Source organism: Mustela nivalis (genome assembly GCF_964662115.1).
Source record: "Mustela nivalis genome assembly, chromosome: 13".
Taxonomy (NCBI): Eukaryota; Metazoa; Chordata; class Mammalia; order Carnivora; family Mustelidae; genus Mustela; species Mustela nivalis.
The window spans coordinates 88838447-88854028 of NC_139032.1; the positions used below are offsets into that span (position 1 = coordinate 88838447).

The 15582-nt window shown below is 51.3% G+C and overlaps 1 protein-coding gene and 1 long non-coding RNA gene across 7 annotated transcripts in view; one reads left to right on the top strand and one right to left on the bottom strand.

The window, feature by feature from the left end:
- Window positions 1-7156: 7156 nt before the first annotated feature.
- Window positions 7157-14405, top strand: LOC309846729. The gene is made up of 2 exons (XR_014302103.1): window positions 7157-11903; window positions 12734-14405. It is a non-coding gene; the product is annotated as an uncharacterized lncRNA (long non-coding RNA).
- RAPGEF1 (Rap guanine nucleotide exchange factor 1) overlaps window positions 12696-15582 on the bottom strand; it is a 133796-nt gene continuing 130909 nt past the window's right edge. For all 6 annotated transcript variants that reach the window (XM_082696187.1, XM_082696186.1, XM_082696188.1 and 3 more), the window contains 2 exons: window positions 15109-15237; window positions 12696-14814 (listed from right to left, as the gene is read on the bottom strand). In XM_082696187.1, coding sequence (XP_082552313.1) covers window positions 14664-14814; window positions 15109-15237 — 280 coding nt within the window. In that variant the 3' untranslated portion in view covers window positions 12696-14663. The remainder of the gene's footprint in view (window positions 14815-15108; window positions 15238-15582) is intronic.

Here is a 15582-nt window from a genome sequence, read left to right on the forward strand (position 1 = left end):
GCAGGAGCCAGACGAGGGGCTTGATACCAGGACCCTGGGATCATGACCCAAGCCAAAGGCAGATGCTTAATGACTGAGCCACCCAGGTGCCCCTGTTTAGGTGTTTAAAACATTTTCCCCTTGGGGCGCCTGGGTGGCTCAGTGGTTTAAGCCTCTGCCTTCGGCTCAGGTCATGATCTCAAGGTCCTGGGATCGAGCCCCGCATCAGGCTCTCTGCTCAGCTTGGAGCCTGCTTCCCCCTCTCTCTCTGCCTGCCTCTCCGCCTACTTCTGATCTCTGTCTATAAAATAAATAAACAAAATCTTTTAAAAAAAAATAAATAAAAAATAAAACATTTTCCCCTTGATCTTATAGTTTTCTGTGTAGAAATATTGTGTATATTTTAGTGTCCCTGAATATTTGCTTTGATGCTACTATGAATATAATTTTAATATTTTTGTTATTTGCTAGTATACAGAAATACAATTGATTCTTGATTGTTGACTTTGTATCCAGCAAGCGTTCTAAATTCACTTATTCTGATAATTTATCTGTAGGTTCTACCGAATTTTCTGTTCACACAGTATTATCTGCATAACGAGTTGTCTCCCTTCCCAAGACTTACCCCTTTGTGCGTGTGTGTGTTTGCCCTCCTGCACTGGTCTGGAGCTCTAGGACAATCCTGGGAAAAGGTCCCGACAATGGCAGTCTTACCTTGCCTTTCTTTTTTTAAGATTAGTAATTAATTAATTAATTAATTAACTTATTTATTTGACGGACAGCAAGAGAGGGAACACAAGGTTGGGGAGTGGGAGAGGGAGAAGCAGGCTTTCTGCTGAGCAGGGAGCCCGACGTGGGGCCCGATTCCCAGGACCCTGGGATCAGGACCTGAGCTGGAGGCGGAGGCTTCATTGACTGAGTCACCCGGGCGTCCCGTTACCTTACCTTTCTCCTTGTCTCAAAGGCAGGCTTTCAACATTCTGCCTTTTAAAAATAATAAGTTTTTTCAGATTAAGGAAGTATCCTTCTATTCCCAGTTTCCTCAGAGTTAAAAAAAAATGTGCATGGACATTGCATTTTACTAAATTACTTTCATGTATCCTCTGAGAAAATTCTGATTTATTCTGTTAATGTTATGAATTGGCATTGATTTTCAAATGTTAGAGCAGCTTCTCACTTCTAGAATAAGCCCATCTCAATACGATGTATTATCCTTTCTGCGTGTCACCAGAGTCAGTGTGGTTTGTGTAGGAGTTTTGCGTCTGTGTCCATGAGTGAGACAGACTGTGATTTCATTCCTGCTATGGTTTTGGTATCAAGAGTTTTGCTGGCCTTGGGGTGCCCGGGGGGCTCAGTGGGTTAAAGCCTCTGCGTTTGGCTCAGGTCATGATCTCAGGGTCCTGGGATCGAGTCCCGCGTCGGGCTCTCTGCTCAGCAGGGAGCCTGCTTCCCCCTCTCTCTCTGCCTGCCTCTCTGCCTACTTGTGATCTCTCTCTGTCAAACAAAATCTTTAAAAAAAATTTTTTTTTTAATTTAAAGAGTTTTGCTGGCCTCGTTACGAGAGTTCAGACATGCTTCTCACTTTCTTCTTGTTTGGGGAAGTGTCGTGTAAGATCGCGGTCCTTCCTCACGCGTCCCGGGAGAGGAGCGCTGAAACCGCCCACTGGGATCTCATCTGTCTGTTCGCTCTCGCGGTTCTGTTGGCTTTTGCTTTCGATATTTTGAGACTGTGTAATGAGTTGCATGTAGGGTTAGGGTTGAAGATACTTCATGTATTGTCGAGTATATCTTTATAACTCTAGTAAGACCTTTTGCCGTAAAGGCTACTTCTGGTATTAATACCAGCTATGCTAACTTTTGGGGGGGGCTGTATTTGTGGGGTGTATCTTTCCAATTTTTACTTTCAACGTTTCTGTACCATTACATTTTATTTATTCCACAGAGAGAGAGAGACACAGTGAGAGAGGGAACACAAGGAGGGGGAGTGGGAGGGGGGAAGCAGGTTCCCCGCTGAGCAGGGAACCCGATGCGGGGCTCGATCCCAGGACCCTGGGATCATGACCCGAGCCGAAGGCAGATGCTTAATGACTGAGGCCCCCAGGTGCCCCTACCATTACATTTTAGATAAATACATCATGTTAACAGCATACATGTTAAAAAAAAAAAAAAGTCTGTTAGCCTTTCAACTGGAGAATTCAGTCCATTTAGTTTTTGGTTTTTGTTTTTTTTAAAGATGTTTTTAAAGTCTACTCTCTACCCAGTGTAGGGCTCGAACTCACCCCCCCAAGAGCAAGAGTCACATGCTGCACTGACGGAGCCAGCCAGGTGCCCCTGTTTAATGTGTTTTGTTTGTTTATTTATTTAAAGATTGTATTTATTTATTTTAGAGAGATTGGGTGTGTGCAAGTAGGAGGAGCAGCGAGGGAAAAAGACTGAAGCAGACTCCGCACGGAGTGGGGAGCCCAGCTCGGGGCTCGATCCCATGGCTGTGAGGGCATGACCTGAGCGAAACCAAGAGTGGGACCCGTCACCGACTGCACCACCCAGGAGCAACAGAAAACGTGTTTGGTGCATCTGGACGGCTCAGGTTGAGCTGTCCAAGTCTTGGTCGGATGCGCAGTGGGGACCCTGCTTGAAGATGCTGTCGCTCTGCGTCCCCCCCACGTGCACGCACATGCTGTCTCTTTCTCAAATAAGTAGATCTTATTCTTTTGAAAGATTTATTTATTTGACACAGAGAGAGAGATCACAAGTAGACAGAGAGGCAGGCAGAGGGAGGGGGAAGCAGCCTCCCCCCGAGCAGGGAGCCCGATGTGGGGCTTGATCCCAGGACCCTGAAATCATGACCTGAGCAGAAGGCAGAGGCTTTAACCCACTGAGCCACCCAAATAAGTAAATCTTAAAAAAATGTGTTTGGAGGCACCTGGGTGGCTCAGTCAGTTAAGAGTCTGACTCTCGATCTCAGCTCAGGTCTTTTTTTTTTTTTTTTAAAGATTTTATTTATTTGACATAGAGCACGAGCACAGGCATGGGGAGTGGCAGGCAGAGGCAGAGGGAGGAGCAGACTCCCTGCCGAGCCTATTGTGGGGCTTGATCCCAGGACCCTGGGATGGTGATAAGAGCCAAAGGCAGATGGTTAACAAGCTGAGCCACCCAGGTGCCCCATTCAGCTCAGGCTTAATGTCAGGGTCGTGAGTTCAAGCCCTGTGTTGGGCTCCTTGCTGGGTGTGGAGCCTACTTCGAACAAAACGTGTTGGGATTGAATCCCACCACCATGTCTTTGCTTTCTCCTGGTTCTACCTGTGTCACAGTTCGTTCTCTCTCCTTTCCTGGCTCCTTCTAGATCAGCTGGTGTTACTCCATTTCTTCCTGTTAGCTTGGAAATCAGACCTCCTTTTGCAGCTCTGGTGGTCCCCTAGAGAGTACGTATTGCCTTCTCTTCTCAACGCCAAGCATTCTTAGCACTTGTATCTTCTTCCTAGACCATTCGAGAGCTAATTCTAGAACACCTCCATGCGTCTCCTTCCTGAGCCCCCAGCATCGTTAGGAGTGTTGAGTCTCTGTACTTTAAACCTCTAAGATGAGACAGTGTTGCTGTCTTACACACCTAATGCTCGTTTAGGTCGGTCCGCACATTGGCTGCTTTTTGTACGTCCAACCTTCCGTTTGGCATTATTTTCCTTCTGCCTGAAAACATGATTTTGGTTTTTCTCGTGTTGGTCTGAGGATGCATCCTGTTTTTGTCCGATGATGTCTTGCTTTTTACCTTCATTCTTGAAAGATACCTGGAGTGGGTGTAGGATGTCGGCGGGTTGCTTGCTTTCAGCACTTGGAGATCTCATTCCGACGACTTCTGTCCCTTGCTTTTGCTGAGTCAATCATTGTACCTTTGAAGCTAACGCACCCTGTTCTTGCTTCTCTGTCTGCTTTAAAATGTTCTGCCTTTGGTTTTCAGAAGTTTAACTGTGCTGTGCTTAGATACTGTTTCTTTTTATTTATCCTGCTTGGGATAAGGCTTCCTGAATCTAGGGTTTGATTTTTCTACCCAAGGACCAATCAAGAGACAGAAACGATGGAATAATTTGAACAGAGAAAGGTTAACAGAAAAGACTGTGAACTAGGACAGGAGAGAACTAGGAAGGTTGAAGGAGAATGAGGAGAGGGACCCCGGGGCTGAGGGTGAATTCCTGCGGAAGCCGATGGTAGGAGGGCCCAGTCCCCAGGGCCGGGATCCAGAAGTCCCCGGAGAAGATGTGGTTAAACAGAAACTCACGGTGTTGCCCAGACCAGAGCGGGGCCGGGGCGGGGTGAGCAGGACTGATCCTCGGCGGTACAGACGGACCAACGCTGGTGGGTGAGCTGGTGCGTGAGCAGTTGGGAAGCTGCCTGCTAGCCGGGTGGCACACGTCCTGACCCAGGAGTCAGACGCTCAACCACCGGGGCCACTTAGGCGTCCCGCCCTGGGGCTTCCTCTGTTCATGCTGCGTGTCTCCTTGAGTCCCTGGTTTCCATCGCATGTGAAAAACTGGAACTGACCGGAGGCCTGGGATGCTGCTGCCCCCCCCCCCCCGTGAGGCTTCGTCGTCACCTGCTTCTGGCAGGTGCCGGGGACGCCAGGCGTCCGCTTTCAGGGACAGAGAGGATTTGACACGGGCTCAGTCCCTCAGGGCGGTGTACTCGTGGTCTCTCCCTTCGCGCGGAGCGGGCGTTCCAGACTCTTATTTTAAATTCCTGCTATCAGAAGCGCTGCAGAACTTCCCAGCTTCCTTCCACCCAGCAGGTGCCTTTACTATGTGGCCCCGAGGGTCAAGCTTACATCTCTGGGTTTCTGTCTCCTGCTGAAGCCAGGACCAATGATTCGTTCGTTGGCTGGCTTTCTGACAAATTTGGGCAGTGACTGAAAATATTCTGTACAGCTTTCCTCGCAGGAGGGCTGGTCTGAATCACCAAGTCTGCATCTACCAGAAGTAGAAATTCTTACACATTTTTAGAATAAACTTGTCAAGGACCATATGACATCTTCTCGGAATTTCTCTGGATACTTCTGATGTACACATTAACTGGGAAATGAATGACATCTTTGAGAAAGTTAATCTTCCCACCCACAGAAGATGTCCCCCTCTCGGTGTATTTTTAAATAAAATCTTATCATTTTTAATGTACACACTGAGGTTTACCAGACAAACGACATGTTTCAGGTGTACAGGGAAGCGTCCGACACTTGTGTATCCTGTGAAATGATCACCACGGTGAGTCTGGTTAACGTGTCACCATACGAAGTTAGATGATGACTTTGGAGTTCTACTCTGTCAGTGACTTTCAAACGCCGTACAGTGTGGATTCCATCACATGGCCGGTCCTCTCCCCGTGGCTCAGAGCCAGAGGTTTGGGTGTCTGTCCCTTTTGACCCCGCCCCCCCGTTCTGCCTGCCTCCATCCTCTGCCTCTGGTCCCCCGGAGCAAGCAGCGAACTCGGCGATGCATGTATCTTCTTGAGTTGGTGCTTTCTTCACCTCTGGATAACTAAGTGTGGGCTGACTCGCTGGCCATGGGGTAGTTCTGCTTTCAGTATTTCTGGGAACCTCCAGCCGTCCTAACCAGCGTGAGGGGAGAGCTCATTGGATTTTTTTTTTAAGATTTAAAAATAATTTATTTGACAGAGACAATGAGAGAGGGAACACAAGCAGGGGGAGTAGGAGAGGGAGACGCCGGCTTCCTGCTGAGTGGGGAGCCGAATGCGGGGCTCGATCCCGGGACCCTGGGATCATGACTTGAGCTGAAGGCAGCTGCTTCACCGACTGAGCCACGCAGGTGCCCCTGATTTATTTATTTTTTTTTTAAAGAATTAAATATTATTTGACAGAGACAGGGCACAAGCAGCAGGGAGGGGCAGAGGGAGAAGCAGGCTCCTGCTGAGCAGGGAGCCCAGTGCAGGGCTCGATCCCAGGACCCTGGCTGGGATCATGACCTGATGAAGGTAGACGCCTAGCCGACTGAGCCACCCAGGCACCCTCATTACATCGGTTTTTGCCATGAAGCTGTAGAAGTCCTTCGTGTAGTTTGGATATTAGCCCCACATTAGGTATGATTTGCAAATATTTTCTCACATTCAGTACAGTGCCTTTTCATTTTATTGATGGTTTCTTTTCCTGTAGAAGCTTTTTAGTTTGATATAGTCCCGCTTGCTTATTTTTACTCTTGTTGCTTTTGCTTTTGGTTTTAAATCCAAAAAATCATTGCCAAGGCTGATGTCAGGGAGTCTTCTGCCTATGTTTTCCCCTAGCAGCTTTATGGTTTCAGGTCTTCAATTCAGGTCTTTATTTTGAGTTAATTTTTGTGTATAGTGGAAAAAAGGGTCCAGTTCCATTCTTTTTTCTTAAGTAGCCTCCACATGCAGTGTGGAGCCCAATGTGGGGCTTGAACTCATGACCCTGAGATTGAAGATCTGACTGGAGAGAAAGAGTTGGATGCCTAACTGACTGAGCCACCCAGGAGCCCACATTCAGCTCCATTCCTTTGCATGTGGCTGGTCAGCCTTCCCAGAACTATTAATGAAAGACTCTCTTTTCTCCACTGTCTGTTATTGGCTCCTCTGCTGTAAATTAATCAGCCATATATGCATGGGTTTATTTCTGGGCTCTCTGTTTCACTGATGGGTGTGTGTTTATTTACAGTCTCTTTGAGATATAGTATGAAATCAGGGAGTGCGATGGTTTGTTCTTCTTTCTTAAGATTGCTTTGGCCATTCAGGGTCTTTTCTGGTTCTGTACAAATATTAGGATCCCCGTATTTCTGTGGAAAATGCCATTAGGATTTTGATAGCAATAATCTGTGCATTGTTTTGGGTAGAATGGACATTAAAAAAAAAAGATTTTATTTATTTATTTGACAGAGACACAGCGAGAGAGGGACCACAAGCAGGGGGAGTGGGAGAGGGAGAAGCTGGCTTCCCGCTGAGCAGGGAGCCCAATGCAGGGCTTGATCCCAGGACTCTGAGATCATGTCCTGAGCCAAAAGCAGAAGCCTAACCAACTGAGCCACCCAGGTGCCCCTAGAATGGACATTTGAACAGTGTATTTCTTAACCACGAGCATGGAGTAGCTTTCCATTTATTTGTGTCTTCAGTTTATTAATATCTCATTTTCAGAGTACATGTGTTTCACCTTCTTGGTTAATTTAATCCTAGGTACTTTCTTTTTGATGCAATGTAAATGTGTTATTAATGTCCCTTTTTGATAGGTCATTAGTGACTAGAAATGCAATTGGTTTTTTGTGTGTTGGTTTTGTATCCTGCAACTTCATTGAATTCATTCATTAGCTTCAAGTTTTTTTGGCAGAGAAAAACTTTTAGGGTTTTCTATATATAATATCATGCCATCTGCAAATGAGTTGTACTTCTTCCTTTTCAATGCGGATGCTTTCTGTTTCTTTTTGTTGCCTAATTGCTGCGGCGAGGACTTTAGCACTAAGTTGAAAAAACCTGGCGAGAGTGGGTACCCTTGGCTTGTTCCCAAGCTTGGAGGGAAGACTCTCAGCTTTTCACCAGTGAGAATGCTGCCACGTGCGGACTTGTCCGATTTGGTGGCCTTTCTTATACTGAGGTGTGTTCCCTCTACACCCACTTTGTTGTGTTTTTATCATAAATGGATGTTGACTTCTGTCACTTTTTCTGCATCTATTGGGATGATTCTATGACTTTCTTCCTTCCTTTTGTTAGTGCAGTGAGCGGGTCACATTGACTCTCGTGTACGTTGACCCGTCTCTGGAATCCATTCCGCTTGGGTCATCGTGTGCGCGACACTTTCAATGTATTGTTGAATTTGGTTTGCTCTCATTTACTGAGGATGTTTGCATCTGTGTCAATCAAGGCTGTTGGCCTGTGATTTTCTTTTTTCTTAAGATTTTATTTATTTGACAGAGCGAGCACACACAAGCCAGGGGGTGGCAGGCAGAGGAAGCAGGCCCCCCGCTGAGCAGGGAGCCCGATGCGGGGCTCGATCCCAGGACTCTGGGATCACAGCCTGAGCTGAAGGCAGACACGTAACCAACTGAGCCACCCAGGCGCCCCGGCCTGTGATTTTTCTCTTCTGTGGCATCCTCGTCTGGTTTTGCTATCAGCGGGATGCCTCGTCAACAGAGTGTGGACGTGTTCCCTCTGCTTCTGTTTGTGGAAGTGTTGGAGGAGGTCGGCTGTTCGGTAGAATTCACCAGTGAGGCCACGTGCTTCTGAACTTTGGTTTGTTGTGAGGTTCTTAATGGACGGACTCCGGCTGCTCCACTCACTGGTCTGTTTGGTTTTGTTGTATTTTCACAATTCTGTCTTGTATGTTTGTAGGACTTTGTTGATCTCTTCCAGGTTGCCCGGTCATTGTTACATAATTGTTCATAGTGTCTCTTTATGATTCTTTATATTTCTGTGGTATCTGTTGTAACATCAATTTTTAATCTTTTAAAGCAAGCTCTAAGCCCAATGTGGGGCTTGAACTCATGACCCTGAGATCCAAGGTCCCATGTTCTACTGACAGAGCCAGCCAGGTGCTCCTCCTCTCCCCTTTTTAGCTGTAACATCATTTTCATTTCTGAGGAGTCTCTTGGGGAGTCTAGCTACAGATTTGTTAATTTTGTTTCTTTTTAGTCTCTATTTTTTCCATCTTTGTTATTTCCTTTCTTCTCCTAGCTTTGGGCTTCATTTGTTCTTCCTAGTGGCTGAGATTGTTCACAAATCAGGTTGTTGATCTTACTTTTCTCCCATCACCTTGCCCCTCAGAACTGCTTTTACAGCACCCTGTACGTTTGGTACGTTGTGTTTCCATTTTCATTTGTTCAAGGTTTTTTTTTTTTTTTTTTTTTTTTTAAGATTATTTATGTATTTGACAGAGGGAGAGAGATGACAAGTAGGCAGAGCGGCAGGCAGAGAGAGGAGGAAGCAGGCTCCCTGCTGAGCAGAGAGCCTGATGTGGGGCTCGATCCCAGGACCCTGAGATCATGACCTGAGCTGAAGGCAGAGGCTTAACCCACTGAGCCATCCAGGTGCCCCCCACCTTTTTAAAAAAGATTTTATTTATTTGAGAGAGAATAAGAGACACAGCATGGGGGTGGAGGGTCAGAGGAAGAAGCAGGCTCCTCACTGAGTAGGGAGCCCAGCAAGGGACTTGATCCTGGGGCTCCTCCAGGATCATGACTTGAGCCAAAGGCAGACACTTAACTGACTGAGCCACCCAGTGCCCTGTTCAAAGAATTTTCTTTAAGATTTTATTTGAGAGAGAGAGAGAGAGAGAGAGAATGAGAGACAGAGAGTGCAAGAGAGGGGGCGGGTGAGAGGGAGAAGCAGACGCCCCGCTGAGCAGGGCGCCGGGCGCGGGACTCCCTCCTGGCACTCCAGGATCACAACCGGAGCCAAAGGCGGTCGCTCAACCGACTGAGCCGCCCAGCGCCCTGTTCAGGGTATTCTGATGTCCCCTTCGGCCCACTGGTTGCTCACTCTCCACATAACGCTTGTCCAGTTTTCTTTTTGTAACTGGTTTTCGGTTTCATATAATTCTGGTTAGGAAAGATGCTTCATGTGATGTCAGACTTCTTAAAAATCCTGAAGACTTGTTTTGTGGCCTGACATGTATGTTCCCTGGAGGAGTCTCCATGTGTGTTTGGGGATGTGTATTCTGTTGCTTTGGGATGGGATGTTCCATCAAGTCCATCTAGTCTAATCTGTCCTTTAAGGCAGACGGTTCCGAGTTGATTTTCTGTTTGGATGATCTGCCCACTGATGGGAGTGGCGTACTTAAGTCTGCTATTATTCTCTTGCTGTCCTTTCCCCCTCTAGGTCTATTACTATTTGCTGTGTATAAAGGTGTTCTTGTGCTGGTACAAAAGTGTTTACAATTGCTCCATCCTCTTTTTCGGAGGATAATGGTTTCACTTAAGGCTTATGATGCCAGCGTAAGTGGGAGCCTTCAAGAATTGGTTTAGTTGTTGGTTGTATATTGGAACATACTCAATTTTTTTTTCCCTGACTGCACAGCTACCTACCTTCGAGGATTCCTTTATTATTATTATTTTTTCGAGAGACAGGGCACAAGTTGAGGTGGGGGGGCAGGCAGAGAGAATCCCAAGCAGGCTCCATGCCCAGTGTGGGAATGGAGCCCAGGGAAGGACTCAAGTCTCAAGACCCTGAGATCATGACCTGAGCTGAAATCAAGAGTTGAATGCTTAACTGAGCCACCCAGGCACCCCTAATTTTTTTTTTTTTTTAAAGCCCAACATGGGGGACGCCTGGGTGGCTCAGTTGGTTAAGCCACTATCTTCGGCTCAGTTCATGATCCCAGGGTCCTGGGATCGAGTCCCGCATCGGGCTCCTTGCTCAGTGGGGAGCCTGCTTCTCTCTCTGCCTCTGCCTGCCTCTCTGCCTGCTTGTGTTCTCCCACTCTCTCTCTCTAACAAATAAATAAATAAAATCTTAAAAAAAAAAAATAAAAGCCCAACATGGGACTTGAAGTCAAGACTGTGAGATGGAGAGTCACACGCTCTACTGTCCCAGCCAGCCAGCCTGGTAGCTTTCCTTAGTAATCTCGTTTTTCCTTTTTCCTGCTGCGTTGGCTAGCATCTCCAATAGAGTGGTGGACAAAGTGACAGCAGGTCCTTAATTTGTTCTGATTTTAACGGGAATGCTCTGAGTATTTTAACATTAAATATAATGTTTGCATGGAATTTCTGGAAGGGGACTTTGATCAATTAAGTTTTTGATTTCTAAGAGTTTTAAATGAAAATTATGGGTGTCGCATTTCTAACAAAGGCCTTTCTGAGCGCCGAGGTGATTATATGTATTCTTCCTTCAGTGTGTTCGTATGGTACACTCAGGAGGAGCTAGGCCATGTTGTGAACGTTCATAAACCCAGCAATCTCAGTGGGTTCGCTCGCACAGGGTCACTTCTTATGTGAAGTCGAGTTGGGGACGGAGGGGGTGGTCCCTGTCTGGTTCCCTCCATTTAGAGCTCTGCCATCTCAGCATCTGGACTCGAAGTGTGTCCGGGAGGGGAAAGAGTGAGCATGAAGGGGGCGCCCATGCCGAGTTGCCAGGCCCGAGTGACATGTCTCGCCCCTTGGGTCTCATGGACCTCCCTGGGGCGGATCTGGGAAGCACACCTCCCCGGTGCCCAGGAAGCAGAGGTTCACCAGGTGGGGGCACCCGGATAAGCTATGGAGCACGAAGGTCTGGAATGGTCGCCAGCTCACTGACATTCCGTCCTTACATTTAAGGGTAAGCCCAGCGTGGTCAGGGGGTATGGACTTCTATATGCTCCTGGCTTGGGGTTGCTAAGATTATTTTAGAAGTTTTGTGCAAGTATTTGCCTGTAATTTTCTCGGATGGTTGTCTGGGTTTGATGTCAAGACTATGTTCTACTCGACGAGTTGGGAGGTGTTCCCCTTTTTGTTCTCAGGCGCGTGTGCTTAAGACTAAAGCGACTTGTTCGGCATGAATTGCTGGTGAGCCTGTGTGGACCGGAGGTCTGTGAGCGGAGGTCAGGCACCTCCTCATGTGGCATTTACCATGGCTGTCATGGTTCGGTGGGGTGGGGGGTAATTTAGTTAAGAGCGTGAATGAAGGAAGGGGTCTGCGGAGTGCTTGGGACCCACACCTCTGTGTGTGCGCGGAGAAGTGATCGTACCAGACCCCGTTCCAGGTATTAACTCACCGCGCCTTCAGAGACCTGGGGGGTAAAAGCTGTCACCACCCCAGTCCCAGCTGGGAAGCCTGGGCAGCAGAGCGGGAGCCACTTACCTAGGGTCACACGGCCTCTCACTACAGACCCAGGACCGGAGCCCGTCTTAGCCAAGGGTGAAGTTCCTCCAGGGTGTCCCCAGCAAATGCGGAACTAGAATGACCCATGCCCTGCCTGACTGGGTTCCTAAGTCACGCGCCCCTAGTGGGTAAGACGAACTGACGAAGGAGGGGTGGTTTCCGGGAATGTGCGGGGTCTGCCTCTCCTGCTGCTGGAGGGAGCTGTGCGGAGCCACTGCACCCCTCCCAGGGCTGGACACGGATCCGGGGTCTGAGCGTTGGGGGGGGGGGGTAGGGAGGTGTCACTCCCAGGTCCTCTGCTCCTGAGCTGCTGGGTTAAGCATGCAGGTTGCTTGTGCCGTGTGGGGGTGGCGGTGGGACCCAGGTGCTTCTCCAGGCTGAGGGCAGCGGCGTGCCCTGTGGTTCTGGGTGGCAGGTTCAGCACAGATGTCTGCACCCGGCCTGTGACCTCCTGGTCACCTGCAGGAGAGGGGCCAGCCCAGGTGGTTCTTGGTACTGGCGGCTAGTAGAGGACTCAGCAGCTGACCACCTCTCTCTCAGATGCTGGGGGTGACACACAGGCTGGGTTGAAGTCCAAGGGCTCAGCACAGCAGAAACCGGAACGTGTGGGGCTGTTTCCAAACCTGTGCATGCTGCCTTGGGGCAGGCGGGCCACAGAATGGTACAGAAGGCATGCCTTCACAGCCCCTGCTTTAGGGGCTTTGGAAAGTAGCTCCAGGTACCTCTGTGCCCCCAGAATTCTACTCTAGAAATTTCAGTTTTGACCAGCAGGCTGGGGGGCAGTAGGGGACGTGCACTAATCCACTTATGGGGCACAAGACGGGGAGAGAAAATTCCAGATGGGCTGGTGGCCTCGGTCCCACCCTCCCAAAGGGCAGAAGCCCCGCCCATGGGGGGGCAGCTCTATGGTCACGCGGACGCAGCTTTCATCCGTGTTTATTCTCCTTTCGTATAAAAGTTACAGGTTTGAAATGTCTGCAGGAAGATACCACCATCAGCCAGGTTAGTGGGGATACATATATATTACAATGTAATAGGGGGAGGCGTGGAGTGGGGGGGAGAGGGAGGTGCTTCTGAAAGGTTGGGTTCCTTCTGACCTGGCGTGCGGCCGCCCCACAGGGAACACCGGGTACTGGTCCCCCAGACCGATCAGAGCCCAGATGAGTGGCTGGCACGGGGTGGGAAGCCTGCCAGCCAGAAATTAAACGCACACGGCCCCTGCGGTCCTCACGCAGGGACCCCCGTCCCCCACACTGCCTCCCTCTGCCTGGCAGGGCTCCCAGAGGGGAGGGCCCGGAAGGTAAAGCCCCCATCCCCATCCGCGGACGGGCGTGTGAGGGGCAGACCGACCCGGCATGAGTATTTGGGCCGCGGCGGCCGCCCCCGCACGCAGCAGCCTCTGGCAGCGCTGGGCCAGGCAGGGGCAAGACGGGAAGGGGGAGGACGCGACCTCAGTGAGGGGACTCCTGCCCCCGCACTGAAGAACAGCGACCACACGCTTTAAATAGGAAAGTGACACGTTGGGCCCGAGGCAGCCAGAGCACTGCCCGAGGGCGCGCCGCTGGCATTTCACACGTTCTCCCCTCTAGGTCCAGGACCCCAAAACAAGAGCGGAGAAAGCTGCTCAGAACCCAGGAAAGACTCAAAGTGACACGGTTGTTTAAGAAGTTCGACCCTGGCATTTGCTTGACCAAGTGAAGGCAGGTGAAGCCTTGGAGAAGCCAGCACTCAGTCAGCCAATCAGGACCTGAGGGGCAGGGGGACAGCGGCCCCTCCGTGTGCGGGGACCGCCCTGCGGACCTGCCTCCGACAGTCCGCCTCACCAGCGAGTGCGGCTTCCAACCAGGAAGACGGGGAGAGCGAGCGGTCCCCGGGGCAGGGGGTAGGAGCCGGGCCAGTCAGCCTCAACAGGCACCTCCAGAGCCACGGCCGCCCCGTCTGCTCAGGGGCGCCCCGTCCTAAACCGGGCAGAATCGCTGCACACCGGGGGGGAGGTCGGAGAGGCACCCCTGGGCCCCACCAGGATGGTGCAAGGTGGGAAGGGAGCCCCCGGGGGCCGGGGGACAGGAGACGGGAGTTTAAGGCACACAGCAAGCGACAGAGGAGGGACCTGGGCCTTCCCCGGACAGAACCGCCCCTCCGCTCTCCAACTTCATTCACCCGGGAGGACGTCCGGCCCCGCTCGCTAAACCTCCACCCTCCCTTGCTCCATCTTCTGCCCCAGCTCCCCCACGTGCCGGGCGGTCGGGGAGGCGAAGGGCCGGGAGGAGGACGGTTCTGAGGGCCGGTACCGTGACGGGAGCCCCAGCCCCGGCGCTGCTGAAAGGCCACCTGGTGAACCTTTCCGGGCCACGTCAAAAGCTCACACCATCTTGCATTAAGCAGCAGGGCAAGGAAAGTACAAGGAGCCTCCCGGGTCTTCTCTGCTTCCTGCCGACCCGACTGACAGTCCCTGGGGTACAGCCCCCACCTCTCAGCGTCCACTCATTTGTCATTGCAGCCGATTCGGGAGCCTCAAACGGAAGGGAGGGGTGAAGAGAGTGCCAGTGTGCCTTGGCCTGCCGCTCTCCCGTGCGGCTCCCAGGCCAGGGGGTGGGAGGGGGTGAGGAATACGGAAGTGAAAGCAGAAACCGGAACCAAAACCAAACCACGGGCTCACAAACCAGGAACGAGACCTGCCTGCTGGCTCCACGGTGGGCCTGGCGTCCGCTCCCGTGGAGAAGAGGAGCCCGAAGCTGTTGGGGCTCCTGCCCGGCACAGCAGAGGGCTGGCTGAGCCCTGGGGCCGGGACACGTGCAGCCTGCCCGGGGCCAGGTCCAAGGTCCCTCCCGGTCTGGGCAGCCCTCAGAGCCTCTCTTGAGCGCTCTCCTTGCTCACGGCACCTGCTCCTAGGTCTTCTCCTCCCGGTCTGTTTTTCTCCTCGTGATGTTCCTAGGTTTGATTTTCAGAGAGAGTTCCCACAGGGCCTCCTCCGCCAAGTGGTCGCTGAAGTCATTGAAGAAGTTTATGATGTCATCATTTCTTCGGATATCATAGTGCCTGTGGGGGGCCTCCAGTCAGGACCGGCGTGGGGCCAGCAGGTCAGCATGGCCTCCCGGAGGGGCCGTGCGCATGGTCCCGGCACCCGAGCACCCCACAGGCGGAGGGAGGGCTGGTGGCAGGAGCCCGCTTGCCCTTCTGCACGCTGCCCTTGGGACCCCCCCATTCCTCGGGCCCCCGTGCTGCAGTCTCCCTGGGTGCGGCGGGCCCCCACCTCGGTGCAGGCCCTGGTGTTCCTTCATCCCCGCCCCCCTCGCACCTTGGGGGTCCCGGCGCGAGCGCCCCGGTACTCACGCCTGCTGGAAGCACCGCATGCTGTCCAGAATGTTGAACTGCTGCCACCGTTTGGAAAAATTCACCTTCCCGTCAATATAGTCTGGGTTGCCCAAGTGAACAAAGGTGAGGTCCTGCAGGATAAGCCCCCTGGGAGGACAGAGAGGCCCGGTCACTGCTCCGGAGAGCACATCTGGCCTGTGTTGGTCTCTTCCTGCGTGAACTCCTGACCCAGAAACTCTGGGTCCGTGGGAAAGCCAGCTCGGGTGTGGGAGGAGCCTCGTAAAATTAATACATGAACAGGAAAAAAAATAGCAAACCCAAAGCCCAGGAGGATGGAGGCATGGAGAGTCTCTGTGTTAACAGGTGCTTCTCACCGAGAGAACGTGAAGCCGTAAGGTGAGTGATGGGGCCCAGGTGACACACAGCTGGGAGCCCAGCCGCCACCCCCCAGGGAGAGCACGGTAGCAGCCCCCGCCCGGGGCCATTGCGGAG